Source organism: Glycine max, chromosome 6 (genome assembly GCF_000004515.6).
Source record: "Glycine max cultivar Williams 82 chromosome 6, Glycine_max_v4.0, whole genome shotgun sequence".
Classification (NCBI taxonomy): Eukaryota; Viridiplantae; Streptophyta; class Magnoliopsida; order Fabales; family Fabaceae; genus Glycine; species Glycine max.
Window position 1 is genome coordinate 3,873,060 of NC_038242.2, and position 23,175 is coordinate 3,896,234.

A 23,175-nucleotide genomic window follows, 5' to 3' on the forward strand; every position below is an offset into this window, starting at 1 on the left:
GTTTTCATGTCGTCAGTATCTTTCTACCTACTGATACTTTTATAGTTTACTTTATTCTTCGTCCCGAGGTTCCTGAAAATGAAATAATGAAGCAATTTTGGATTTTTTTTTTTCGTTAACACAGTTATGGGAATTAATTGGTTAAAACATAAAAAATTTACGTAATCATTTTTCTCCAATGACGAACTTCTTCTATTTCTTGCAAGTATGCCCAAACCTCCAAGTAAAGACTTTTATCGTCAATCCGTAAACTTTATCTGACTTGATTTATCTTGTTAGCCTTTATTTTTGTTGAAATACAAGTGGAAGATAAAATCTTATCTCATATGTAAGAGTGTAAACATTAAATATTACATAAGGGAAGATAAAACTTATAAATTTAAATTTTAAAATTTTAAATTAAAATAATATATTAAATTCATTTATATGATTTATCACTCATAAGTAATTCTCCTCGGATGCACAACAATTTTGGTGTAGCATTAGCTCAGCGTTTAGCCATGTTGCATTTGTCGTTTTAGCACATGAATTTTCATAAGCGATTTAACCGGCACTTACAACTTATACCCTTAATCTAATTTCTACGACTGCACCGCAATATAAGGAAAAAAAAATCAAGCTAAAACGAACGAGTTAGTATGGACAGTCAAATAAAAGCCGTGTTATTTTACTGAGATTCTATTTTTTTCATGGACATCCTCGTGACTAATATACCCAACCATGCAAAAAAAAAACATTATGCGTAGACTTTGGCTTCAGTTCTGTTTTTATTTTAGCATAGAAAAGGGTCCATGAATATCATCATGTGACTTTGTTCGCCTATAGTTGACACTGATTAAACCTTTCATTGGTCGTGCTTATCCTAGTTCCGTGGTTGCTCTGCATTCCTTCTTCATTTCGACAGGCCTTTCTTTTATTCATTTCAGCATACATCTCTTCAATCATAGGTTTCCACAGCCGAACACGAGCATTTATAAACCAATTGGATACCTGAGTTTGTTTGAAGACACAACCAAATCAAGCATATCAGATTGTTCCTCTTTAAACATAGTAAGAAACAACAAGACTAGTAGTAGGCCGGTAAAATACCTGACTTCTCGTCAACCCACTTTTTACTGCAAGTAAATGCTTCTCTGCATCTTTAGGATACCTGAAAATCCATCATCAAATAATAAATAAATAATTTCTTTAAGTTCATTTCATGTATAATGTGATCTTCTATGGTTGAAACTCACGGGTGCAGGAAATTCTGAAACATCCAAGCCCGTAGAACCGAGACGGATCTTTCTGGCAACCCTCTTTGGGGCCTCCACAACTGATCTTTTCTTTTCAACTGCTGGAGAGCCCATTGCTTTTGAAGGAATGAAGTTTCAACGGACCATTCATTCTCTTCTGAGCACGAGTTGTTGAAATTTGATCCCATGGCTAGAATGTAATTGCTGATCCTCTCTCTTAGGTCCCTGTAAAGGATAGAGATGGTTTGAAGAGCAAAATGTGCATGTATTTGAGGGTCCAGCTCCGTAGCGGCCTGGAATGCAGATACAACAGTGTGTATCTCATCCAAGCATTGGCTATATCGATTGTCCACCTAAGTAAAAAAAAGAGATTACTAATTTGAATATGGAAAAGTGCAATGCAAAGCTAGCATGATTCTGTCCATGACCATAATGAAGTAGTTTAAGATGTAGTAGCATCATACCAGTTGTAGAAGTGTCAGGAGTTGGGATTTCTTTGATTCAGCAGCATGCCTTTGCAATGGAGACTCTGCATGAGCTTCATATGTAGAATTTGCATTGTGATCTATCAATATCCTTCTCTTGGGTGGGAAGGCTGAACTTGACTTGTTTCCACCTGATCTATGGTTACCAGCAGAATAATTCAACTGTTCTAGATTTTCAAATGAATATCTTCCAATTTGAGCAAGTATCTCTTGAATCCCAACGAGATATCTTGATTCCAGTACTTCTGGTGAAAACTCTACATACTTATTACCACCCAAATTCATAGAAAGTTCCCTACTACTACTGCAAGAGGCTTGCTCCAACCCTGACATGGTTCCATTCATGCATGGGGTCACATTAGAGCAACTCACCTCCGAGCACATTCCCGCGGTTGTCGATGTTGCGAGACTTAGAGAAAGTTCCTTACTAAAGTGTGAGGAATGGTAAGCATGATTGGCCATGTTTGCGACATTTGATGATGGCCATTCATTTTGATCCAGATTTGCTATAAAAGGATAAGGCTGACAAGTTCCATCAATCTCTGGAGCTTTAGGAAACTTGTTAGCATTCCACTTACTAGAAACTTCATTGTAACCACAGTCCTCAAAAGTTGCAGACAAAGGGTTTGAATTTGAAGTACCTTGCAAATTGTTGAAGAATGCCCCCAGTGCCCCCATTGAGCAGAGGGAGGGAGGCAAGGCTGATGATGAGTTCCCCAAATTTTCTTCAAGACCAGTTCTAGCAGCAAGAATGGCAGCAAGTGAAGAGGGAGTGATTGGCATTCCTCCAGCTAAATGCTCTTGAAGCTCAGTGTTCTCCATAGGATTTGAGGCATCTCCCACTGCCACAATAGTCTTTCCTTGTGATATAACTAGTGGACTAGAGTCAGCAATAATTGAAGGATTAATGAAGCAAGCATCAGCATGGACATTATTTATGGGTTCACCTTGCTCTCCAGAAAGCATTGAAATTCCACTTATGATGTGGGATTGGTTGTTAAGGTCAAGTGAATAGCACTGAATGAGAGGATTTGAGGCGGAATGTTGGGAAATTTCATCTATTACTGTAGCCTCTCGCCCAGAAATGTCCAGTGCAGCAGTGTACATATCACTCTCCATCACTCTTGATTTTGCAGTGATCTTCCAGAAAAGCTTTACTTCAAGAGAAGTATGATCCACAATAGTAAGAAAATAGACCTACATAACTAGAAAAGAAAATTGGAAGGAGAAAGGGAGCAAATGGATAAATAATTATGCAGCATGTGGACTTAATTGAACCTACTTTCAAAATTTAAAATAGATGATACTAACAGACAAATGAATTCAAATATCAACCAACCTTGACTTAATCTGCAAAAGAGTAGTCCATCATCACCCAACAAAGCAAATGAAGCCACTAAAACACGAGACTTCTCTTGTCAAACCAGAAATCCTCTTAAAACTTAACAACTCCTTGCCAAGATATGTTGTCCATCGAGAACCTACAGGAATGTAAAAGAAAAAAAAAAGGCTATTTTGTTTTTCTATTAAAAAAAAAACAAGGAAAAGAAGCCAAAGCATTCCAAACTTGCTTACACCATGCCAAATAAAAGAGCAACACCAAATTTGTGTTGATTTTGTTTTGCACGAACAGAAACATGTTTTTCTTCTTCAAGCATCCCAACCCGAAAACACGAGTTTCATTTTCTTAGACCCCATAAAGATTTCCTCCTTTGTCAAATAATGTTATCTAGTCTTTGCACATTAAAGACAAGAAGTTGAAGAAGAAAGCCATGAAAAGAAAAGGAAGAAAGTGGTTTGTGTATAAAGTCCAAGTGAAAAAGGGAGTAGGAGGGATGCGCCAGTGTTGAAGTTGAATGGAAAATATAAAAAAGCCATAAATTAAGAGGGAAAGTTAAAAGAGTGAAAACAAACAAACAAGAAAGGAGAGGGGGGGGAAGAGTGTTTGGTGCAGTGGCACTCATTTGTGTAGCAGGCTTTACTGGGCCCATCTTTCTTTCTCTCTGATCTCTTTTGTCGTCCTCAACACCCCTTATTATCTGTTTCCCTGCAATCATCATATTCAAAATATCTGGATTCTCTCTGTTCAAACTCCTGTTCATGGCAGGTACCCTCAGAAACATTTTTCAGAGAAAGCCCTTTGCTTTTTAGCTATTTTTAAAACCAAGTGACGAGAAAGGAGAGTAAATAAAGAAATAAGTTTGCAAGCTTTCCCTTCAGAATGTAACAACTAAACACACAAGGCAAATGAAATGAGAGGGACAGAGAAAGAGAAACACTGTTATAGTTATTATAGCCTTATAGCTGTGTCCTTTCTTGGTGGTGGCCAGACACAGAGGAGATTAATTCATTCATTCAAGGCTGATGTAAGCAAACCAAACTAATGAAGACAACTTTTGGTAGGATGAGATGAGATATGATGATCCTTCATCATCAATTTATTGTTGTTCGATGTTTGTTAGTATTATTACCAATACTGATGATAAGTGGATTACACTACGGAACCTGGTATCAACTCTTTATTGTTGTTGCTGCTATTGGTTGCATGCCACTTGCCACTGCCTACTTAAGATTTTCTATCTTTGCATGAGCAAATCCATGACTTCATACAGAATTATAACTTTGCATATCGGGTAATCATCATAACTACAAACCACAAACTTTATGTTCATTGTGCAAATGAAAATAGTACCACTTGATATGTATTTTATGTAAAAATATACATACACTGATCTAAACATGCAAATAAATTTAAATAGCATATTTAGATCATGCAAATAAATTTAAATAGCATATTTAGATCAAACAGCGGAAATTAAAAAGAATTACGAGCGAAAGACAGTATCCTTACTTAGATGGTGTATTTTTGTGAGAAGTGGGTTTAGTGATACAAAACTGAGAACACCCCATCCTATTTATAGAGTCTGTCCATCAGAAGCTCTCAACTTGTTGTTATCAGAACGTGAAAGTGAGATAGGAAGTTATCAGACTTGAGATAAGAAGTTATCATTGATGGTATGTTGTTATTTGTTACTGAAGGTGGTTCCAAATATATTTGCAAAGATATGGGATGAATGTGGATGTAAAATGGACCAGATTCAAAATAACTAAATGTTTCAAAATAATAAAATAAAAAAGGAACCTGGGACGTGAATGCAACGTGGGATTCCAACATTTTATTTCTTAAAAAATATACTTTTTTCAAGCTTTTATTATTAAATAAAATTTGTGTGTGATTTTCTGGAACACACATAGTTGTATGGGCTTTATGTGAACTCAATTTAAAAAAAAAAAATGTGTGTATGCTGAAAGAGTGAGTCGTCAACATAGTAATGCATATGTGTTTTTCTTTTAATCCTACGCTTCCAATTTCCCTGTCTATTCATTTTTTGGACTGAAACGCTGTCGATTTCTTAAAGAATAATTAAATGTTGCTTAAAAAAAGAATAATTAAATGTAATGTTATATTTTTTTTCCACTGCTTTTTTATTTAAAAATGAAGTTTTACATTAATAACTGGTATTTCCTCGCAACCAAACAAAGTATTAATGGAAAAAATTATTATTTATTAAGGTGAAACTTTTATATTTATTCTACAAATAAAACAAAATCATAAATAAATTGTTTAAAATATATATTTATATTAAAAATATATTAGGATGACTTTTATATTTAGTTAATATGGTTTTTGGTCTCACATAAAAAAGATGTTTTTTTTATCTTAATCCTGCAATTCATCGGAATTTTTTTATTAATTCAAAATTTGATAATAAAATAAATAAAATTTGATCATTAATAATCGAACTTATGCTAATATTCGAATGATTCAATATTATCAATACATTAATCATTTGTACTAAAAAAAACACTTGATTAACTATAAATTAATTTGATTAACTTATAAGTTAATTTAACTAAAATGCACTTATTTGATATACAGGTAGCTTTTATTATTTGCTAAAATAAAAAAATCTTTTACCTTATTATTACAAGTTACTTTATCTAGTTGATAACTCATAAGTTATCATTTTTTACTCATTTCTATCCTCGTTAGTTTACTTGAAATAACTTTTTTTCTGTTTTCTTTTTATATTTAGAAACACTTTTACTTATCACCCACAGAGCAACAGCATGCATCGTCAATAGCAACTTTAAGCCTTACTTTAGTCCTCTTAGAAAATGAAATATTTGGCACTAATATTTATACAACTTTTCTTATTAGCTGATTTAGTGTAGTTGTTATTAAATTTTGTTTTTTTCTTAGTAAATGAGTTCAAACTTTGCTAGAAGAAACATTTCTATTTTTTTTTTGTGAGATCCTGTTTTTTTTTATTTTGTTAAAATTTGTTTTAGACTTAAGATTATATGGATTGACCATGCCGACACCATGATCCGATGATCGTTTCATCAATCGTCATTATTATACAATTTTTTATATAAAATCGTTAAGTCTTTAATTTATCATCTTTTTATAATCTAAAGTTTAAAATTTGTCGTCCTAATTTTAAGATAGTAGATATTAGAAGCATATTCAAGTGTTGCAAGTGATAATATACATATATATGTGAATGAAAGTTTATAATTATTTTTCTGTGAAAGAGAAAGACTGTGCACGTGTTATATAATTATTTGTTTGGTTTTTATTTCCTCTTTTGGGAGATCTGGTCAAATATGTTATTGGTTTCTTGATTGGTAGGCGATCAGTGCAGAATGCTCTCACATGGTTCATTAAGTAATGAATACAAGGTCGTATATGGGCTCTGTGCTACCCACGCTTCACAAATGACAAGGCCATATCTGCAATGTGGGCCTCGGCTGTTGCCACTGGGTCCACCCATTATTGTTAAGCTTTAATTTAGCTTAACAAGTAGTTTAATGTAGTAAACAAAGAAACTTGGGTCAGGTCATGGGCCTAATTTTTCTTCTTGTTATAATCATGGATTAAACTTCCTACGTCTCCAACAATTAATGCATTGGAGGTACTGGAAGCAATTGTTGGAGGCAAAGCTTTCCGGAATTCATTAGAGGTGCTGGAAGTAATTGTTGGAAGTGTAGGAAACAACACTCCACAATCACTTGTCTAATGCTATTTCAACCCAAGAAAATGGCCCACGTACAGGCTGAGCTCACTTGCCAATGTTAATGGCTTTGTTATTCTCACCCTCTTTTTGTTCTTTTTCCTATTCTCACATGCATTTTTTAATTAAAATTCTTATTCTGCTTCATTCCTACCCCTCACCTTCATGTATACTTTTTTATCACACCTGGTTACTTATTCTTTGACTTTGTCTATAACTATTGGAAAACCTAATTGGCCACAGACCCAAAGAACGTTTTCTTCATCTACAACAATCAAACATGACACATTACTTAAAAAACTTGAGCTGAATTTTATTTGGATCAACATGTTAGTAGTGATTGTTATCATTTTGTAATTATAGAAACTATAGTAATTTTTAATGATTATTTTCATGAGATGTTGTAAAGTGTTAACAGAAGATTGATATACTTAATATTTTTGAAAAATATTTTGATATGGTGTTTTTGCATTTCATACATTTTTACATAATTATTAAGGGAAAAATTGATGAACTAAATGGAATTCATACTTAATGAATATATAGCAAAAAATCCTATGGATCAAAGAATATGTACAAAGCAAATCTTTTTTAAAAATGCAAAAAAAATATTAATTTCATCAATGAAAATCATTTATGTCCCTCGAACTTTTCATAAAAAAATAATATATTTTCTTAAACTTTTAAATAACTATTTAAAAAAAAAATTCAGCGATGCCGATTTTACGTGGATGAACCTTCACAGTCACATGTTCCTCAAGGTTGGTCACAAGCGATCATCACAAGATTTTGTAACTTTTTGTTCTTGGCGTTGAATTCAGGGTTAACATATGGACCGCACGAAAAGGTTTTAACCTCAACTACCAGTTACCTTTTTCTTCCAATCACCTTTATTTTTCTTTTTCTTCTTCTTAAATAAGGTAAATTTTGTTTAGTGATTAAGGAAAAAAGAGTACAAAATATTTATGGTATAATAAAACATTTAATATATATATTTGTAATTAATTTGAAACATATAATAAAATACATCAAATGTTTCATAATCTGTTTTTTAATATTTGTCAATAAATTCCTAAATATAGTTATATTAATATGAATTCATTTTGAATACAAGTGTAAGTGTATTCATTTTTTTATTATAATTTTAACAACATAATATTACAATGTATTATAAATTAAATTAAAGATCTCTATATTGATCTTAAAATAATTTTGCTTCGTACGTACTTCCTTTTTCATGTTTTTGGCAATATCCAGAATTACACACTTATGATATGAGCTACACTTATTGGATAATTCTTGTTTCATACTTGAGTACACGAAAGCTCGCAACAAACTCGCAAGTTGCAATGCAAATAGCCAATAATCCATCCCCAATAACATACGCAAATGTTAAATCATATTTCCAAGTGATGGCAATTGTCAATTATCTCAACCCATCATGACTACTAATCAGTAATCACTAACATTCTTCGTCATCGTAATCTTAAAATTAAATACCTGACCTTTTCTTAAACGCAATCTATTTATCTTTCTTTATATGTCAAGTTCTATTAGACTTTCTAAGCCCCTGGCCGCAATACCAAATTAATACAAGATTTTGGAGGCTATATACCATAACAATAATTAAAAAAAGTCGAAAGTGTACGTAATTTATTAGATGCTAATGCTATTTCTATAAAGAAGGGGCGTAACTGTGTAAGTAACAACCATAAATCGGAGATGATTAACTAACCATTTGACTTACATTCAAAATCAATATTCTTGGAGCCTAGCTGTTAATTCAATGTACGAGGCATGCAAATTAAGCTAACAATTATTTTATCAAAATCTATCCAATCGTAATCAAGTAATTAAAGGCAAAAGAAGTAAGATTATTAAACAATGAAAAGTAGGAGGTTGCAAGCAAAGCATGCATGATGCAACACTTAATTAATCAATTAATAGTAACAAAATACTTACTAATGGCAGTGATGGAGGAACAAATTAATATTATGTACTACTTAGTATGTGTTTGTTTTATTTTTATTTTTTTTGTTGAACAAACTCCAAACATAAGTTCAGAAGTAACAATATATGCTGTTTCTCAGAAATTGGTGCGTTGGAACGTGTGACAATAGAGAAAAAGAAACACATCCTTAGTTGGTAGCCATAGCGACCTCGCCGAGTTTCTGAAGGTTAAGCTTAACGACAGTGTCAACAAACATCTTAGTATCAACACCGGTGTTTCCTTCGGGTATGTCGACGACGTAAGACTCCAACACAATGGTGTAAACCTTACCGTTGTCGGGTCTCTTGAACTCGTTGACGGAGGTGACGGAGCGATAGTTGTGGAGGCGGTGCTCGCCGCCGACGACGCGGAAGCTGAGGAGGTGGTTGTCGTCGTCGAGGATCTCGAGGCGCTCGGTGCTGGTGGAGGCGGGGAGGCCCGAGACGACGGTGACTTCCCTGATGCTGCCGACGCCGCCGTCGCCGGAGCGCATGTTGCAGCTCTTGACGAAGTGCTTGTACTTCTGCGGGTTCTCGAAGCTCCGGACGAGGGGCCAGACCGTGTGCGCCGGCGCGTCGATGCGCTGCGCTATGATGGAGCTGCAGATTTCAGGGGAAGCCTCGAACTTGTGGTGCGTGTTGATGGTGCTTTCGAGTTCGGTGAATTCCTCTGGGGTTAGACCCAGCACAGGATCATATGCTTCTGAAGCCATAATTATTACTACGTATTTTTCTTTCTTTCTTTCTTATGATTTGGTTGAGATGAATAGTGAACATCAAATCCAAGAACACGCTTGCTGATGTGACTCTTATTTATCTTTCTTCCAAGGCTACCATGCCATCACTCGTTACTCTTTTCTTTTAGACAGATATGCCCTCCACATTTTCTTTTTATCTTTTTAAAATGGCTTGGTTATTAATTTGGTATCTAAATTGTTTAAAATTAGGAGTGTTCAATAATTTTATTAATTTTTAAAAAATTAAAAAAATAATATTAAATAATAAAAAGATGCAACTAGAATATCATTTAATTACATTTCACGCATCATATAATTACAAATAAAGTAATTTAAAATATATTATGATAAAGATAGTATTAGAGATCCCATATTAATTACAAATTTATAGTGAAATAATTAAATGAATAATTTATTTATTCATTTAAAAATGTATGAAAGTCATTAAAAATGGTATATATGTGGTTAAAATAAATTTTGGCTCCTTATCTATATTTTTGTTCAAATTGAGTCTCTTGAGTATAAAATGTTTTATTTGGGCCCTTATAAAATATTTTGTTAGACCAAATTGATACTTGATTTAAGCTATTATACTAACTTGGTGAACTTACTAATACATTGCAAATTGTGAGAGATATCAACTCAGTCAAAATTAACACCATTAAAATAAAAAATTGATGGAAGAACAATTTTGATCTAATAGAGACATTATATGGGATTAAAGTGAAACTTTTTTAAACTTAAGAAACCAGATTTATAAAAAAAATATAAATAAGAGACAAGAGTTATATTTTAACCTACATAATATTATGTTTTTCTATTCTGATTTTTCTTCTTTTGTTTGTATTTTTTAATTTTATTTTTTCTTTCAAATAAATCATTCACATTATCAAGAAGCAAAGTTGGTGAAGAGGGGATTTGAAAAAATAAGTAAAATTTGAGCTAATAAATATACTTAGATATTGTTTGACCATGGGAAGTTAAAATAAATATAAGTTGCAATGTCGTATTAATTAGTATAAAAAATATGTTTGTTTAATATTATATTTTAAAATAATAGAAAATATTAGTCTTCACACGTAATTAATATATCCAGGGAACATGTGCTAGTATATATAAATTTCAATGTTCAGCCCCTTCCATTTAATTTCTTCCTTAAATAAATAAAATGTAAAAATAATGAAATGTTTTGACGTGAAAATTTTATTATTCAATGTCATGCCCATTAGTTTATGCTGCTTGCGTGTAAAATAGGGTTTAAGCTGCCATTTGTTGAAGTGAGGAATGTTAGGAAATGATGAATTTAATTTTAATTTGCTGTCATCTGTCAAGTGACTTAATTAAAGTACCGGTTAAAAATTCTTGCATTAAATATTAACTAGAAACACTAACACTATAAAGAATCATTTAGGGCAGGAAATAATTAGTTAGTGATTAATTAAGAATAAGTGGATGGAAATGCAATTTTAAAGATGAGATGAGACAGAGGTGGGAGAGGAGAAAAAGTGGTCGCAATCGTTGAAAAGGAAAAGGCTGAACTGCAGATACGCGGTTCATGTGAACTCCTTAACGAACTCTCACCTCAACTCAACTGGACCCACCATTCATTACCTGTAATTTTGTTTTTTTATTGATTATGACCAACATAATAATGTGTGTGTTTTTAATTTTGTTGCTACAATATCATGTTTGTTTTATTTTGATATTATATAATATAAAAAAAATGAGAAATCGTACATTACTTATAGATTCCTTTGCTTATCAGTGCTATCAAGCGTTGCGTTGCGACAAGACGATATTTACTGTGGACTGTGGTGTGAGTGTGACTTTCTTCCATGCGTACCAAATATAAATGGGCTGGGTTAGTTGGATTATAAACCCTAAACTTGACTGATTTTTGAAATTAGATATAGGTGAATTTTTTAAATTTGACCAGAGGGTTTGGACTGCATGATAATATATAGAAGAGAAATGATAAATAATGTACATCCTAAAATGAGGTGGATGGAGTGAAAATAAGAGAAAGATAGGAAGAAAAGAAAAGAAAAAGGGAGAGGAAAAGTAGTCAATGTGATTAAAAAAAAGGGAAAGATAGAGAGAAAAGTAAAATGAAAGTGAGATGCAAGAGAAAGTGAATGAATGCTTATTATTTTCCTAGAAGGAATGGATTGGGACATAAAAAAAAACCCCTGCTTTATTCATATTAATAAACTTAACAACTTGAAAAAAACGAAGATAATTAATAAAGTAAAATATCATTTGAGTGGTTGAAAGTGTTTAACATTTTCACGTTAATCCTTAAAAATAAGAAAATTAAACAAAAAATCTTGGAAACATAATTTGTCATTAAAAACTTAAGTCACATTAACTTGTTAAGTTTATGAACTTATTTAACAGATTCGAGACCGACAAAAGAGTGTATTTTTTTGAAATTATATTTTTAATTCCTTGCCTATTTAGATAAGTTAATGATTTCAAAAAGTACGTTCACAATCAAATGCAGGCATGCAGATATCAGTTTTTTCTGTCACTGGAATAATTAATTGAGGATACAAGGAGTACTGGTCGAAAGAATTATGTGTTAAAAAGTGAAATTGCTAAATTATTTCTTCCACTTAGAGGACTATAGGATACATTGATACAAAGGGGGAAGTTAAAAAAAGAAGAAGAAGAAAGATAATAAAGAAACCGAGTTGGCAAAACTAGTGGCTGTTAAAGAAAGATCAACACTAAGGAGGATTACTTTCCTAGATGGGGACAACTGTTAGTCACATATAAGCATATGTGATTATAATCATATAATCCCGTCTTTGTGTTCCAGCTAGCTATTTTTCCAAACAGGTTAAGAAAACGAAGTTGGCGCTGGTGGTTGATCATCGTATAAAATGCTAACCAGTGTTTTGATAAAGAATAAAGAATACAAAATTTTCTATTTTAAAAAATACAGTAGAATCATTTATTATTAGAAAATATAATAGTTTTCCGTGATTTTTAATGCGACTCTTTAAAAAAAAATATTTATTAATTTCTTAATTATTATCCTCAGGTTACTACTCAACAAGATTTTATATTTTAAAATAAACACGTGGAAAATTAAAATAAATAGATTTAATACTAATTAAAAAGGAATATTTTTTTTTATATATTTTAATGTACTGAGTTTGTTAATTACTGTTCTCAGCTGATGGGTGATGTAGTGCAGGCATGAAATGAAGAATAATTCTCTTGATCCCCGCATGCCTAATGTGCCACTTGAAAAGGTGGCTTGATTATGTATTAATTAAGGATAAGCTTTTTATAAGTTTATCCAATTATAGTTGAAAGAGAGTACTTGGGGTTTCTTTCTGTTTTTGGTTTCAACTGCAAAACCTTGGGTTGGAAAGTGTCCCAAAAGAAAAACTATGTTCTCTAATATAATTCCACTTTTTTTACTCCAATGCACACTTCCACTTTGCACATCAACAATAGCGCCACCAAAGACCGCACATTACAAAAATGTACGATTTCTATGCCTTTCAGTTTCTCTTTGTTTTTTATTCTGATTTCTGAGTCTATATATGCGTGTATGTTTTGGGTGTTAATTAGGTATTGTGTGGGTGGGTTAGTAAGTAGTTTATGCGAGGCATATTCTTAATTTGTCTCGTTGAGAATATGGGAATAGCAAGGAAATGTTCATATTGTGGTAACTTAGGTCACAATGCAAGGACTTGTAAAAGTACTCCCGGTCAAGGACAACTAAAGCTCTTCGGAGTGCAACTAGATGTTTCTTCTTCTTCATCATCCTCGAATTCTTTTTCATCATCATCACCTTCATATTCTGGCATGAAAAGAAGTTTTAGCACGAATTACTTGTTGTCTTCATGGGCATCTTCATCTGTACCCTCCTCCTTTTCCTCGCCTTCCCTGCTTGGTGCAAATGAAAATTCAGATAGTTACTTACTCAATGCCAATAGCCTCATATCAACAATTCAAGACACAAAAAAAGGTTATTTTTCTCACTTCATATTTTCTTATCTGTTATGGATATATTCCAACTAGTTTGTTTCTAGTCATTAAATTGTGTTAATTTTTTGGTTGTCTGTGGTCAGGTGTCCCGTGGACAGAGGAGGAGCATCGGATATTTCTTATAGGGCTTGAGAAGCTGGGGAAGGGAAACTGGAGAGGCATATCTAAAAGTTTTGTGACAACAAGAACACCTACCCAAGTGGCTAGTCATGCACAAAAATATTTTCTCCGTCAATCTCAGAATAGCTTCAATAAAAGAAAACACCGCCCTAGTCCCAACCTGTTCGATAATGTGAGTAAATTAAAACATTTGTCCTTAATTTGTTTGATTTGCAATTAGATATTAAGTTCCATTTTGTCTTTAAGTATAAAGATTGGTTAATTACATGCCTTTAAATTATTGTTGCGCAAAGATTACTTTTAGATTAATTTGGCGTTTACCATTTGGCTAGAGAGTCGAGTTTTAACTCATTTACACACTTTTATGGATTGCATGAAACAGGTATTTTCTTTAATTAATCTTGGATATTTTCTGTAACATATTTTCGCAGTGGGGAATGAAAGTAAAACCACGTTTATTAAATTATTGTTTTTCTAATTAAACCAAGTTAAGCTTTTGGTCCATTTGGGTTCCCTAATTCTTCAGTTTGATCACTTCAATAATGATATATCAACAGCTTCAGCCAATTAAGTAGCAATTGAATTTTTCTTTGATATGCAGTGGCTTTCGCATCGTCCTCATTCATTGCTGAACTGGGTTACCACTTTAACTTCAACTAATAATTGCACTGTTCAGAGCGCGAGCCCAGATTTAGAACTCAAACTTGCAACTCCCACGCCATTGGAGCTATCAGTAGCAGATGCATAGAATGTGTGATATTTGACTTCTAGCCAGCAATCAGCATGTTTTACTTTTTGTTACTTCAAAATTATGTATATTTTCCTGGCACTGAATGTAGTATTATATATATTTATCTTTATTTTTCACTTATACCTACTTAAAGAAGAAATTTTTGTTTCCCCAATTAATCTCTTTGTACACAAGACAAAAGACGCGACCGGAAATGAAAGATAATGACTATATAAATTTAAGAATAAATAAAATAGAGAATGAAAGCTAAAATTTTTTAAGCTAAAATTTATCACACTAAAATATATCAACTTTTAAACATAACAAATTAACAATAATAACTTAAATTATAGATTAAAATCTGAATATAACAAATTAATACTACTTTCAGAATGAACTTTGGCGGGTAGTGAACTTTGGCATGTTAGACGGGTAGTATGTGAATTTGCATATAAAGCCTGGTAAGTCCGTGTAATTAACAGACTGAACTAAAAAATTCAATATAATTATATGGTTTTAAAAAAAAAATATTATCCGCCGAAAAAAAATTTATTATCCGCCAGCTTAACCAAATGATCTGTGAGCTTAATAGACCAATCCATAGACCTGAATCCTTAATGGACCAATCCATAGACCTGGATCCCTGATCCGTATACACACCCCTAATTTCATTTCGTTTGTTTTCGAATTGTCCGAAGGAATTTTTTTATAAGTTTGTTTTACTAGTTCATCATGCAAATACATTACAAGAAAAATTTTGATTACCAAATTATATTAAAATTAACTAAAACGTGGGTAATTATTAAAGGTATGAAGATCAAAGTTGCTTCCCAGACAAAATATGGGGATGGATTAATAATGCCTTAGCAAAATTCTTCTCATAGTCATTCCTACTCAACACTCTTAAACCATATACATTAGAAAATAAAATTGAACAAAATATCAATTTATTTCTAAACAAGTTAGTACTTGATATTAAGAAAAATATGAATTTAACTTTTAACATTACAAGCCGATCAAAAATAAAAACTTTTTAACATTACAAAAGTAAATTTGTTCTCTTAAGTTAGTAGTTCTCAGTCAATCTAATCCCTAATACTAAAATACATCTAGAAATAACACAGTATATTGCTAGATGATACACTATGCTAATTAGACGTATATATATATAATAAAAAAAAATCTGTTGCCCACAACAGCTTTTAAGTTGATACATGACCATGTATCATATATGCTTTCACTTTCAGTGGGTTCGGTCATGAGTGTGATAGGCACCGGAAATGACATTATTGTCGGTCCATAGAAGCCATAATCCATAAGGCGCTTTGCAACATCTTCAGGCTCTATCCCAGCAGTATTCTACCTTAGAAATACCTAACAATTTAGCAGAGTATGAATAATGTAACAGATAATTAATTACAAACAAATAGAAAAATAAACAATATAACTAAACACAACAAAGTTGCACAAGTGCTAGCTTTACAGGGATCTCAGTTTGACCATATGAGATTGAGACAGGGAGAAAACAATGTCATCCAGTTTCAAGGATGTTAAAGATGATTTTTTTTGTGAGAACAATGTTCTTTCTAATGAATATGAAACTAAAAACATGTATGCATGTCATAGATAATATGAAATTATCACACGTAACAAAAATTATGTGGAGATTCAGATGGCAAACATCTTCTCCAATCCAACCTGGGCTTGTAAGTCAAACCTGTAAATATAAGTAACCAAATTCAGCATGATAACTAACCTCAATTTGAAAATTAGGCACAAAATTTTTAAATTGAAGACCAAAATGATATACTATAATACAGAACAGCGACAACAAAAGCACCAGTTTCTGTACTAACTAATTTTGCAAGGCACTATGATTAAAGAATTAAATAGAATGCAAAGACGTGCATAGAAAAACAAACATGTGCGTACCATCCATATATACTTGACCTCCGTTACCATAAATAATCTTACATATCTCATCAACACCTTCTTCGTAAACACCATGGGTTGAAGGATATGTTACCTATAATTTAAATCAAAACCATCACAAATGAATATTTAAAAAAGTGGCGAGTTGGAAACACCCCTTCCCTCCAAATTCCCAGGTTATCCAAATAGTCGTGCAAGTAAAATTCCAATATAGGAAGCAAATTGTACCATAAGTGCAGATAAGTTGTCCTTATGTGTTTCAGCAGCCTTCCTCAACTCTTCAATATTGATGTTTCCCTTGGCATCAGTTCCAACAGATACATTTTTCATTGCACACATGGCATCAGTGCTGAGACAGGTATAATGCAAACATTGCAGTGGTGGCCGGTCTCCCCTTGCCAAAAGAAGTAAGCATCACAGAAATTCCAGAATATTTATCAAAGGCGGTAATGTAGGGGAAAGCATTTCACCTGCTTTAGATATGCAGGAATAGGTAAACACACAAAAAACAAAAAATTAAGGTAATCGTTTTTTGGTTGAATAGCTACATAAAAGGTTTAAATTAAATAGCAACCGGAAAATTCTTTATCTAAAGTAAATCAGACAAAACTATGAATAACTCGTGAACTTAAAATATCAATAGAAGCCACACTACCCGAGTAACTAACATTGACCCCAAAAGACAAACATGTTCATAATAATGACTAAAATCACCATACCAAATGATGTTCGTGAATAATTATCAGTCCAACATATTCTCCAGCAGCACCAGCATTAGGTTGCAAAGAGAAGTAGTCAAACCCGGTGATTGTAAACAACAGTTTACCCAAAGTTTTTAGCATTTACCAGATTTGCTTGTTTAGACACCAAAAAATATCTATCCCATATTTTCCTGAATACAAAGAAGTTTTATTATATTTAACCTTGTACATACCTGATAACCTTGAGCATGTTCAATTGTTATAAGGGAGCTGGTGGTTGGAGGGAAGACATAAGAGTTGAAATGATAAATAGGTCTTGGATTCGAATCACCCTACTAACATAATATTGATAAAAAAGAAAAAAACTAAAAGAACAAAGAGACAAGGGCTCACATGCAGGTCTCTAAGCACTGTTGTAGTACAAATCCATTCTATATGCTCCTCCAGCCATAATGGGACTCAAAATTTTGTATTGCGATTTAAGTTTGTTAGATCCACAAAAAATATGGAATTATGCTTTACTGGTTTTGACATAAGTTCTTTTGGACGATCCAATAATTATTACTTCTTCTATGATCACCTGGACTGGTCTTAAATTTGATATTTTTTTGTCTACGTTCTTCCATTTAGAAAAAAGTTAAATTCAATAGTACGAAGTAAGGTTTAAAATATCAAAGGGTAACTCAGAAATCTCCACGCGTGAAAAGCTTAAGCTGGATAGCTGGTAATGACAAAGAGGGAGAGAGAGAGAGAGAAAAAAAAAAAACGGATATGAAATCAAATATTGAACAAAGCAGTAATTACAACTATATAGGGGAGGGACATCATGCCCAAATTGCGAGCGAAGACATCAATCCAGCCCCAAGGAAAAGCATGCAGTAAGACAGTATCTGCAGCCTAAAGTTACAACTCATCCTCTTGCTAAGAAAATCCGCAGCGATCAAATCTACCAAAGCCATATAAACCAAAATCCCCGACGACAAGGAATCCAAGATACCTTCGGCGATGAGTGCACCGGGGCTGTAAGGGTTATACCCCGAAGAGATAGCCATTCCAATCCCAACACCCAAGGGTGTAGTCAGTGCAAAAAAACAAGCCATTATAGTTGCTGACGAGGCTTTAAACTGCGCTTGGGAAATGCAACCTCCAAGCGCAAACCCTTCAAAAAACTGATGAAAAGATAACGCCGCAATTAATGGCCTTATGGTACAAGGACTTTGCGAAACTCCTAAGGACAACCCAATTATAACAGAATGTGATACAATCCCAAGCTCCAACACCTGCACGCACACACGTGTGTACACATGTTAATATTATCTCCACTACCCACAATAGTATCTACTTTTTTTTCATTATAATAAATAAATAAATAAAAAACAATAATAATTTTAAAATTTAATCTTATTATCATCATATAATCGTATAGATGAAAAAAAATTAATATTATCCTGAAATTAGTGGAGTAATAAAGAGTTAATTGATTAAATTAGTTGCCTGAGAAACGACGACGTGTCGAACGTCAGTATCTTCTCCATCTTCGATGTGGGAGTGGGAGTGTCCGTGGGAGTGGGAGTGGGAGTGGGAGTGGGCGTGGACCTGTTCCTTGATGTTGCCAATGCCATGACATGCATCATTGCCATGAGGATGGTTATGTCTATGATGTGCAGCATGTGCATGCATCCCCACGATGTGCATTCCGCCGCTTTCTTCTTCCCCAAACACCTTCCCATTCCCACCGGGTTCGGATGAGCCGACCCGTACTGGTTCTTCGGAGGGGGCGCGGTTCATCCCCTGCTTGCGCTCGTAGTATTGCGTTCCCACGAAATCTAGGAGGAGCGTGAGGAGCGCGGCCAACATGGCGAAGAAACCGGTGAAGGGAAACTTGGACCACGGGAACGCTGGCAGGCACGGGTGGCGAAGTGCCTTGGTGGCGTCGGAGAGCATGTGCACGAATCCGGTGGCGAGAATGACGCCGGCGGCGAAGGCCTTGGCAGCGACGAAGAGGTTGCCGTCGGTGCGGAGGAAGCGGCGGTGTTTTCCGATGAGCGGGATGGCGATCCCGGCCATGCCGGAGAGGAGAATGGAAGCGATGGCGACGAACTTGAGAACCAATGCGGCTGATTCATCTCGGCATAGCTCCAACTCCGCGCCTCCGCAACTTGAGTTCGTCATCGATTCCCGAAGGTTCTGGAAGAAGGACGACGAAGCTTCTAATTGGAAAAAAGCACCGTCTCAAGAGTTTAGAAAATAAATAATCGATTCATTATATTAACCTATAACTAAGGATAGAACTTGCAAATAGGTAGGGTGGGTGGATTGAGAGCGAGCATAAGTTTTACCTGATGATGAAGATGAGAAGAGAGGAGTTTTTCCAACGAGTTGCTGGAGCAGTGGCCAGAGATCCTAAAATAAAAAAGAGAGAAAAAAGAAGAATCGTCATCGGTTACATCGAAAGTGGAAGGGGAATAAAGAGAGAGAGAGAGCAAGAACAGAGGAAAGCGGAAGAAACCTCGGTAAAAATCATGGGAGTGAGACAAAATTGTTGGGGGAAAAGAGGGGGGAGGCTTGTTGTGGTTGTAGGATGAGGAGAGAAACTAGAATCGATTAATAAAGTGAAGAGGATTGGGAATTGGGATTTGGAGGTGATGAATGCTAGGAATGGCATCAAGGAAAGGAAGCGTGTTGGCGAAATGAAGAAGAGTGTCGTCATATCCAAGAGAGTAAGCGGTGGATGCTTCTTCGCTTCGGACTTTTAGCAATCAAATCAGCTCTAAGTGTCGACATTCTTGCATCACCTGTCTGTTTCTCTCTCTCTCTCTCTATATATTACTACCTGATGCTTTCGTCTTTTATTCTGCTTACGCCGCTCACGGATAGTAATACAAAATACAAAGCCTACTTGGTTATATTTTTATTCTAATTTGTAAGATTATTCTTACTTTTCCTTTTTATATATTTTATTATTTATTAACATCAAATATCAATCACGTTATATATATATATAATAAATTATATTTTTAATCCTTAAATTTATTTTATATTTATAAATTTGGGTCCTTAAACTTTCTATGTCAGTATCTCTGAGCTTTTTATTAATAATTTTTTGTTTGTGATTTTTTATTTGATTTACACAGATGTGTGCTTTTTATTTGGTTTGCTTTGAATTGAATTTAAATTTAAAATATAATATTTTTTTGTGCCTAAAAGATAATAGAAAATATTTAGATCTTTTAAATAAAGTTATTTACATAATTTATGAAAATTTTTAATTGTCAAAAAAATAATAAAAATAACATCACGTTATTATTTAATGTTTAAAATAAACAAAAACATTAGACGGAAAAATGTTTTGGAACATTCCCAAAAATTCAAGGATGAAAACTATAAATGTTAAAAAGTTTGAAAACTAAAAATATAGTTTATATTATATTATTTTAAAGTTATATATGTATATATATTATGTTAACAATAAATAAAATCATATTTATAATTGTTAAAGCATTTGTTTAATTTATTAATTTAACTATGACTGCTTTTTTAACATTAGAACTAGGGCATCTATGCATGATACAACCACTAATTTCCAGACTTCCACTCCGCATGGTATCATTATGACAATCCCACCTCCCTTCTTTGACTGTTTCTGCTCCATTCAATAATAATAATAATAATAATAAAACAGTAATAAAAATAAAAAGAAAAGAATTATGTTTACTAATTTTTTAGGACACAGGTAACCGTTAATTATTTATTTATTTTGACTGCGACATTATTTTTTGTAAGAGATCGTAAACATCAAGTTCCATGCCACACGACATTATTATAATTGTCACTGTTTTCCCTCTTACTTCAAACCAAGTTGGCGGTGATGATTGGTCATTGGATGAAAATGCTAACCAGTGTTTTCGTAAAGAATACAAAATAGAAATTTTTCTATACAGAAAATACGGTAATTTTTTTTTATTGAAAATATAATGATTTTCCCTGATTTTTAATTCAAATCTTTAATAAAATATATATTTATTAATTTCTTAATTATTCTCTGCTTAACAAGATTCTAGTACATCTTTGACTTAATTTTAATATTTATCCACAACTTTTTTAATTTTTAACAAATTTTACACTCAATTTTTTAATTTAGCGTATTTTATTTTTAAGTTTTAAAATCTTGTGATTTTTATCTCCTATCATAACATAATTTCACTTTTTACCTCTAACTTATTATTTTTTTTAGTAACTTTTATCCCCTATTTTTTTAAATTTTTTTAACGAATTTTACCTTAATTTTCTAACAAATTCTATCCTCAATGAGAAAGAATAAAATTTATAAGATTCTTAAAAATAAAAATAAAAAATGTCAAATTAAAGCGTTAGGAATAAAATTCGTTAAAAATAAAAAATTAAGGATAAAAAATATAATTAATCCTTAATCTTTTCACCTTTTTAAGAACATTTGTCATAAGCCAAACTTTGAGAGGTTTCATATCATAAATAAGCATGAAGTATTGGGGCAGCATATATCAGTGAGTCCGTAGTCCAAATTGCCAAACAATTAATGGTTTAACGTGAAAAAACTCAAAGCACATATTTGATTCTCCCTGCATAATTGTGTAGATTGAAGTTTAAAATATTATCTGCATGTTTTAATGTAAGTTTAATGCTTACAAACAAAATAAAAGTAAAAAACAACTTTTGTCACAAATATTTTTTCACTAGAAAATCAAACATACATATTCTCTCATATTTGTGTATTTGACATGAATATAAAAAGCTACCAAAAGTAGTTTTGGATGGAACATGACTTAAACGTAGCTCCATGGACGTTATTACATTTTAAGCAAATGCACACTAAATAATTTTAGCTTTTAATCATCGTCATCTTAAAATCACTATATAGATTAGACTAGGTTATTCTTCAAGTCTCACTAATCGCATGTTTGGAATCTGCATGTTTTTTTAGCTATTTAACACGGTAGCTGAGGGTAATAGCTTATAAGGAGTGCACGTTTTATACCATCTAGACTCTAGACATGTGGGTCTAAACACCTACCAATTTATAGAATATTTGTATTATTGTTCTAAGACACTCAGATTTAAGTATGTTTAAGGTTAAGAAATGGATCGTCAATGTAAAACAAACTTTTTATACATGCAATCAATAGTGTTTTGCCATGTCAATTTATTTTTTTAATTAAATGAAATAAAAATAATTAAAAAAGGAAACAAATCAGGGTAGATTAACTTTGGAGGGTATAACTACTATGGAGGTGCTTTCGGAAGCTGTCTCTAGGAATGCAAACACAATGGCCACGACTAATGCCTTTGGGTGACCTAATCGTTATATATCTTAATCTTCTTCGTCGGAAACAAAATCGTTTGATAAGGGAGTTATGCAGTTCGGCGGGGATGAATTTGAAATTAAAAAATATTCGTCAATCAAAGCATATTTACCAGGTGGATGTGTGTTATCAACTATCGAATACTTTCCCTGAAATTAGCATAATTATCGAATAATTTATTTCTTTTTTATTATTATTTTTATTCCTTTTAATTAAAGCAATAAAAATAATGTGACAAAACAATATAGACATTTTTTCTCTAAAAAAAATATAAAGAGAATACTTATTTAAAAGCATGTTTCAACGGGTGAAAATGTTAATCCAAATAGCAGATTAATTGGGCCTGACTCCAGTTATGACGAGTTTAATTTTTAAAAATTATTTCGACTGAGAATGAATTCACACTGTATGTTGAGTCATAATTAATTTGGTTTAGTACTCTATATTTTTTATAAAAAAAAAATATAAATATATCTTAATTTTATGATTTTACAATGCACAACATTCAATTTTATATATTATTATGCCAATATATTCAATTCTAGTATTATTCTATACAGTAATCTCAAAAGATTGATCAAATGAAATAGAACGAAATATTACATCTAAGAAGTTTTCGTGCTTTGTACTAGGACACCATCCTCTTCTTTCTAAATTTATATCTATAAAGAATATCATTCCATAAATTATTAATTATACTGGGTATTGATGTAAAATAAAGGACTTTGTTAAAATTTAGGACTAGACAAGGATTAAACTCCACAATCTCATCCTTACTTATCTCGTAAACTCTTTAATATAGATTCTTAGAAGATTTATTCCCA

At 32.7% G+C, this 23,175-nt stretch overlaps 5 protein-coding genes across 14 annotated transcripts; 1 reads left to right on the forward strand and 4 right to left on the reverse strand.

The window, feature by feature from the left end:
* Positions 1-514: 514 nt before the first annotated feature.
* LOC100806862 (homeobox protein ATH1) lies at positions 515-3,991 on the reverse strand. 6 transcript variants are annotated; one of them, XM_006581227.4, is made up of 7 exons: positions 3,296-3,991; positions 3,060-3,201; positions 2,668-2,925; positions 1,700-2,562; positions 1,236-1,588; positions 1,090-1,150; positions 515-990 (listed from the first exon to the last, which is right to left on the reverse strand). In XM_006581227.4, exons 3-7 carry the CDS (start codon positions 2,837-2,839, stop codon positions 820-822), a joined length of 1,620 nt encoding a protein of 539 aa, XP_006581290.1. In that variant the 5' UTR covers positions 2,840-2,925; positions 3,060-3,201; positions 3,296-3,991; the 3' UTR covers positions 515-819. The 6 variants fall into 6 exon arrangements, with proteins under 6 accessions (XP_006581290.1, XP_006581289.1, XP_003525994.2 ...); XM_006581226.4 differs by having other exon boundaries at positions 1,700-2,592; XM_003525946.5 differs by having other exon boundaries at positions 1,700-2,262; positions 2,362-2,925.
* A 4,699-nt stretch (positions 3,992-8,690) lies between these two features.
* LOC100805641 (abscisic acid receptor PYL2) lies at positions 8,691-9,642 on the reverse strand. The gene has a single exon (XM_003527699.5). The coding sequence runs from the start codon at positions 9,498-9,500 to the stop codon at positions 8,937-8,939; it is 564 nt and encodes a 187-aa protein (XP_003527747.1). The 5' UTR covers positions 9,501-9,642; the 3' UTR covers positions 8,691-8,936.
* Positions 9,643-12,714: 3,072 nt separating this feature from the next.
* LOC100806176 (probable transcription factor At5g61620) lies at positions 12,715-14,554 on the forward strand. Of its 2 annotated transcripts, XM_041016274.1 has the most exons (4): positions 12,866-13,021; positions 13,216-13,509; positions 13,613-13,821; positions 14,251-14,554. In XM_041016274.1, the coding sequence occupies exons 1-4, from the start codon at positions 12,961-12,963 to the stop codon at positions 14,395-14,397; spliced, it is 711 nt and encodes a 236-aa protein (XP_040872208.1). In that variant the 5' UTR covers positions 12,866-12,960; the 3' UTR covers positions 14,398-14,554. The 2 variants fall into 2 exon arrangements, with proteins under 2 accessions (XP_014632752.1, XP_040872208.1); XM_014777266.3 differs by having other exon boundaries at positions 12,715-13,509.
* An 843-nt stretch (positions 14,555-15,397) lies between these two features.
* LOC106799199 (glycine dehydrogenase (decarboxylating), mitochondrial-like) lies at positions 15,398-17,648 on the reverse strand. 3 transcript variants are annotated; one of them, XM_014777270.3, is made up of 4 exons: positions 16,540-17,648; positions 16,312-16,405; positions 16,078-16,096; positions 15,398-15,753 (listed from the first exon to the last, which is right to left on the reverse strand). In XM_014777270.3, exons 1-4 carry the CDS (start codon positions 16,648-16,650, stop codon positions 15,744-15,746), a joined length of 234 nt encoding a protein of 77 aa, XP_014632756.1. In that variant the 5' UTR covers positions 16,651-17,648; the 3' UTR covers positions 15,398-15,743. The 3 variants fall into 3 exon arrangements, with proteins under 3 accessions (XP_014632756.1, XP_014632755.1, XP_014632754.1); XM_014777269.3 differs by lacking the exon at positions 16,078-16,096; XM_014777268.3 differs by having other exon boundaries at positions 15,398-16,096.
* Positions 17,649-17,782: 134 nt separating this feature from the next.
* LOC100812212 (zinc transporter 4, chloroplastic) lies at positions 17,783-19,895 on the reverse strand. 2 transcript variants are annotated; one of them, XM_003525952.5, is made up of 4 exons: positions 19,522-19,895; positions 19,352-19,415; positions 18,507-19,222; positions 17,783-18,292 (listed from the first exon to the last, which is right to left on the reverse strand). In XM_003525952.5, exons 1-4 carry the CDS (start codon positions 19,720-19,722, stop codon positions 17,837-17,839), a joined length of 1,437 nt encoding a protein of 478 aa, XP_003526000.2. In that variant the 5' UTR covers positions 19,723-19,895; the 3' UTR covers positions 17,783-17,836. The 2 variants fall into 2 exon arrangements, with proteins under 2 accessions (XP_003526000.2, XP_006581291.1); XM_006581228.4 differs by having other exon boundaries at positions 18,507-19,219; positions 19,522-19,843.
* Between the last annotated feature and the right edge of the window lie 3,280 nt (positions 19,896-23,175).